The sequence below is a fragment of the Osmerus eperlanus genome, chromosome 2 (assembly GCF_963692335.1).
Source record: "Osmerus eperlanus chromosome 2, fOsmEpe2.1, whole genome shotgun sequence".
NCBI classification, from domain to species: Eukaryota; Metazoa; Chordata; class Actinopteri; order Osmeriformes; family Osmeridae; genus Osmerus; species Osmerus eperlanus.
This window is the reverse complement of record NC_085019.1, coordinates 22,596,786-22,602,798: the sequence shown is the minus strand read 5'-3', so window position 1 is coordinate 22,602,798 and position 6,013 is coordinate 22,596,786. Positions and strand designations below refer to the sequence as shown.

The 6,013-nt window shown below is 46.9% G+C and overlaps 1 protein-coding gene across 1 annotated transcript in view; it reads right to left on the bottom strand.

Moving 5' to 3' along the window:
* Nucleotides 1-1,680, bottom strand: part of clec19a (C-type lectin domain containing 19A) — a 5,055-nt gene extending 3,375 nt beyond the window's left edge. The window contains exon 1 of the mRNA XM_062481832.1: nucleotides 1,307-1,680. Coding sequence (XP_062337816.1) covers nucleotides 1,307-1,394 — 88 coding nt within the window. The 5' untranslated portion in view covers nucleotides 1,395-1,680. The remainder of the gene's footprint in view (nucleotides 1-1,306) is intronic.
* Between the last annotated feature and the right edge of the window lie 4,333 nt (nucleotides 1,681-6,013).

Below are 6,013 nucleotides of genomic sequence, written 5' to 3'. Positions count from 1 at the left end.
GAGGGAGGGAGGGAGGGAGGGAGGGAGAGGAGGGAGGGAGGGAGGGAGGGAGGGAGGGAGGTAGGTAGGTAGGTAGGTAGGTAGGTAGGTAGGGAGGGAGGGAGGGAGGGAGGGAGGGAGGGGAGGGAGGGAGGGAGGGAGGGAGGGAGGGAGGGAGAGGAGGGAGGGAGGGAGGGAGGGAGGGAGGGAGGGAGGGAGGGGAGGGAGGGAGGGAGGGAGGGAGGGAGGGAGAATTGATTGCAATAAGTATTGTGCTGACAGGACAGTATGTGTCTCACAAACAAAATCCATCTGTTGATATTATGACAAAGCTCAAGCCAGAAGCTCCAGCCTAAACTGTAGAAAGTGCGCATTTGATCATTCAAATCATATTCGCCCTGAAAACCAAAGTCAAAATTGTGTCAGACAAAAACATTTAGACTGTGTGCTTAATGCACCTAAGATTCCCACAACAATAATTTTCACCTGAAATGTACCCACGGAAAAATCCCAATAACCTGTCAGTAACCTACATCTCTATTTGTTTACAATAAACATGATAAAGCAATGATACAGTTACTCTTCATGTCTTTTACAAGATTTGATACACAACATTGACAGAAACAAACCAAAAACCAGATTATAACTAGAACGCATCAGTCTAGCCAAGTTCCTCAAACCCTAGCCAGCTTCCCTGATCTTCTGCCTCAGAAAGAGCTGGAAGTCTAGAAGAAAATTCTGTCCGTTCAGTTTAAGTTCTGTTTTTACAAGTGTTAGACCTCCAACTGATTGGAGAATTTAACAAACACCTAGACATACAATCAACCTGTTCAGAGGCAGAGTGGTACTAACAAAGTCTCTGTGAGGCATCAATGTCAGACGACAGAATTGATCGTAGACAGGGAAAAACATATATAACACACAGCCAAGAGGTGTTCGTCCATCAGTCAGGTGGATACTACAACACATTACATTTAGTCATTTAGCAGCCGCTCTTATCCAGAGCGACTTACAGTAAGTACAGGAACATTCCCCCCGAGGCAAGTAGGGTGAAGTGCCTTGCCCAAGGACACAACGTCAGTTCGCACGGCCGGGAATCGAACCGGCAACCTTCAGATTACCAGCCCGACTCCCTAACCGCTCAGCCATCAAAACACAACACAGGTCACAGCAGGAACGCAGGAACAAGAAGACAGACACGCACAAACAGATCAGAAGGCAACAGCTGATCTACTGTTTTGGGAATCACAGAAGCAAACGAGAAGTCCTTGATTTCTCTCCCACGGTCGTCTGGTCCGTCGGCGCGGCCGTTCCGGGTGTTACTCACCGCGTGTGATCTTGATGTTGGTGGACGGGATGCTCGTCGCCGTGAGAGCCCAGAGGACCAGAGCCAAACTCAACTCCCGCCAGAGCATCTTCAGTGACGGAGAGAAACCAGCGAGAGAGAGAGAGAGAGAGAGGTTTCTAACACTGCCTGGGTGTGGGAGTGTGCGTGTGTGTTGTAGCGTGTGTGTGAGAGGGCACGTGTGCTTTGTGGTGTGTGTGTGTGTGTGTGTGTGTGTGTGTGTGTGTGTGTGTGAGCTGCGCAGCGTCCCTGGGAGAGTATGTGTGTTTGAAAGCGAGTCCGGGCGAGTATTGAGTGCCTGAGAGCGAGACAGAGAGAGAGAGAGACATGCACACACAGAGACCTGCCCATGTCCCGACCCTCTCTCCCCACTTCATCACACTCTCTCTCTGCCCAAGTTTGAGGAAAGAGAGAGAGAGAGAGAGAGAGAGAGAGAGAGAGAGAGAGAGAGAGAGAGAGAGAGAGAGAGAGAGAGAGAGAGAGAGAGAGAGAGAGAGAGAGAGAGGGAGAGAGAGAGACCCCTATCCACATGTCCAACTCTCCGCGGGCGTCACTGTGAGGAGAGAAACAACATCACGTTCAACAAAACACATGCTGTTCACTCACACACCGTGTGCAAAACCACTGTCCTCGCCAGAGGTCTTCAGGAATCATGCCAGGATATTTCTTCATTTCTTCATCCAAATCTGAATGAGAATCATTCTCCCATCCAACATTTTTAACAATACCCTTCTATATGTACACTTGTGTACATAGAACATTGTATTATACACTGCTTAAGTAGGACATGGTACATCTGACACATGTAAGAACATTTAGAACAGACAATGTGTATAATTTTAGCGGCACATACTACGGAAGTTTCCAGATCTCTTCACGGCAGCATGGCAGAGTTAAAAATATCAACTCCTTCAAAGGGCATGCTGGTTAAGTAAAGTGTGCACTCTTTTCTAAAGTGGTCTGGCATGTTATTTTCGTCTAGGGGTACGAGACGCTTTGTCAACTCCCCCCTGTAAACAAGTAGCACACAGTTGGGGGGAAGATTGAATTGAGATTAAAAGGGAGCGATATTGTGGACAATCTGGACAACAAGTAACTTTTCAACCAAGTCAACCAAAGATTCTCGTGCAAAGAACACCCTGCACACACCGTCTCCCAGTCATCCGGTGTCCAGAGCTCTTTGATCGGTGTTCGAAACCGACTGGGAACAGCCTTGCAGCAACTCTACTGACCTCGACAATTACCCCTGTGAAGTCATGTAGTTCAGAGGTCAGGGTGCCATGGTAACAGAAATTGACCTTTTTCATCAGGAGCAGCCTTCAGTTGGCGCACTACATGGGGTCGTTTCCAAACCAATGCTCCATCGGGGATTTGTTGCCAATCAATATAGTCGCGGCTGGACACATTTGCTGTTCAATCTATGTGTCTGTCTATTGGCTGTAATTCAATGTGTGAATTGTGCAATCTTTAGTGAAAAGCCATTTCCTTTGATCTCGAGCAACATATTCCTTGTGTTGAGAGTTTTAGTTTGGATGTGCATGTCATGTAAACAGTGATGTCCATGATTTCTACAACCCTGGCGTCGTTGTTGTTCACGCTTCTCAAAATGCCCCGAGCAGAACAGCCGTTGTCACGAGCGCAAGTACCTCCCTCCCATCCGGTGGTTTAGTATTCCCGTTGCATTGTCGGGAAAACCACAGTGTCTATTGTTCGCGTTGTCGATGATCATTTTGCTCAATTAACCGACAATGACGTCATCTGGCAAAGTTGATAACTCCCTTAAAAACAGACAAGTCTCTTGTCTCTCACCACACACGGAGAAGCCCTCTCCTGTGTGTGTCTGCGTGAGAGCACGTCTGCAGACAACAAATGAAAACGATGTTAAACGAACATACGGCTGCTTGCTAACACTGTTTTTCCACACCTGTCAGGCTGTTAGGGCAGAGGTCTGTGGAACGTAACGCCTTTCTCACTGTACACTCACACATTCACTCATTTGCTCCTTGATGAGTCTGTGCTGACAATGGCTCAGTTCCCGGCGAAGGATGCAGTCGTTCGGAAAAGACTTCTTCCACTTGGCCTAGCCCGTTTGAGATGAACTGGGGAAGACTCCGAAATCCTCGATAAAAAAAAACGTTTGATGTCACGTTTGACGTGATTTGTGTCTCCTTCTAAGGGCCAAACTTTTTTGGGAATGTTTTACTCGGTTATCCTTTTAGCAGACTAACTGTCCTTGCGTGCTCCTTTGTCTTTCAACGGCGTCACATTTGGTCTCCTGCAACCGCTGAGCAAAAACTCAAGGGAAGATGGCTGACTGGTTAGGGAGTCGGGCTATTAATCAGAAGGTTGTTGGTTCAATTCCCGGCCGTGAAAAATGACGTTGTGTCCTTGGGCAAGGCACTTCACCCTACTTGCCTCGGGGGAACGTCCCTGTACTTACTGTAAGTCGCTCTGGATAAGAGCGTCTGCTAAATGACTAAATGTAAAAGCTGGTGATAGTCCAATTGAAATGATTTCAGATTGGACATCCTTTTCGTCTTTCTCTCATGTAGGCCATGTTTCCATTTCTGTCATTAAGGTTCGGTGAATATGAGAAAAAACGAGTTTCGTTTCTAAGACGAGCTCCCATCTTCTAGGGGCATCAATTTACTTAACTGCAGCTGCCGTAACAATAGATTTCTCTTAAGGCATGTGTATGATCCCACAAGAAAAAGGATTTAGGAGGGAAACATCGAAAACGACAAATAATCATGTCTCCATAATCACGGGCAGCACAGAGAGGCCCTTGAAAGGTCACTGTTTCAATAGAGAGATGCTCAATACAGATGAGGTCGGTCTTTCTGTGTGTCTCTTTCTCTCTCTCTTCTTTCTCTTTATCCCCCTCCCAGAGTGATTACACTCCTGGCTCCTGGACCTTGAAGTGTATGGTGTGGATATTAAAAACATCTGATGGTAAGGATGCCAAGGGTTAGGACACAACTATGAATACAGATGTGTATCAGCATGACACAGGGCTCATCCACAACCCAGGCCAGTACAGATGGGGTCAGATGGCTGAGCGGTTAGGGAGTCGGGCTAGTAATCAGAAGGTTGTTGGTTCGATTCCTGGCCGTGCCAAATGATGTTGTGTCCTTGGGCAAGGCACTTGCCTCGGGGGAATGTCCCTGTACTTACTGTAAGTCGCTCTGGATAAGAGCGTCTGCTAAAATGACTAAATGTAAGCCATATTGCACACACCACAATCTGGCATTTTTTTAAACATATATATTAAGTGCCACTTTTCCACCTAGCTTAATCAAATCATTCAACTACTTCATGAATAAAATATCACTTTCCGGTATGTTCTACTCTAGTCTACTTTATTCTATGTTGTCAGCGTAATACTTCCCAAAGTGGCTCGGAGACTTTGTCGAGAGACTGCTCTCCGAAGAATGACCAGAGCAGCACAGACGAAACCCCATTAGCCTCTATCTAGGACATCTCCCATGGGTCTGACCCCTGACCCCTAACCCCTGACCCCCCCAATCTGTCCCCCTCCTTGAACCTGAGGAATTCAGGTTCACAGAGCCACAGCCACAACACTGTTCAAAACACACACACACACAAGTTCTCCTTCCAGCTTTCTCCACTCCAGACTCCCGTCTGGCCCTAAAATGATAGCTGTGTGGAGGCGAAGGTGTGTGACTGCAGAGGGCCAGCTCTCCGCAGGGGGCCAGCTCTCTGCAGGGGGCCAGCTCTCTGCAGGTGTGTGTCTGTGTGTGTGTGTGTGTGTCTGTGTGTGTTCATCAACATGCATTCTGATCACCAAGAGGGCCCAAACCATCCCGATCTTTCCAGGAAAAGAATCATGCAATCGCTGTCGTCATATTTGTGTGTGTGTGTGTTGTGGAAGAAATTGGGATTTCCTGTGTGCTTACATTATTCACTAATTTATAGAACTAGTCATTGGATACTAGTTAGTACGTTCTCATGTAAGCTTTCTATTAATAAGAGTATATTGTGTCTATGTGTCAGGGTTAATAGATGTTTGGGGTCAGGAGAAAGTACTGGCTAAACGTTCCTTGTCATGACTACAAGGAGAGCTCCAACTATGAACTCTCTAGTCTGAGAGTTGTCATGTGTTGGGAGCAGTGAATCTCTTTCTCTGAGACTGTTGAAACGTCATTACTGCCTGACTGTCACAATCTATGTTAACATTCTTGTGCCCTATAAAAGATGGTCCTCCGGCTTTCGGAGCGGAGAGAGACCTGGTTGAGACCTAAGCTTGGTGTTGTGTTGTCATTTATGGTCAGAAGACTGGTTTTCTCTCCCAATCTGCAGATTGATAAATACTTATTAAAATCCAGAACTCAACTGAACTTAGTCACTCCGTTTATGAAGTAACGGACAAAACACTTTCTTCATCAATTGGCGTTGTCGAGCAGCAGGATTGCAGAACCAGATCCAGGAGAGACCCACGGCGGCACCAGCGTAAAGCAGAACCCGTGACGCGCGAAACCAAAAGGTAAGGGGATCCTTTTTCTAAAACCCCATTCACGGACTGCTTTATGCTTGGTGCGCCTGCTGTCCCTCTGCGATGCTGGTAACGTAAAACATTTAAGAACCTTTTTTATTGTGACATTCAGTTGGGAGTCTGGTCTTAGCAGACCAGAGTCTGCTAGGCCTCAACAGGAGGAAGATAATATTAGA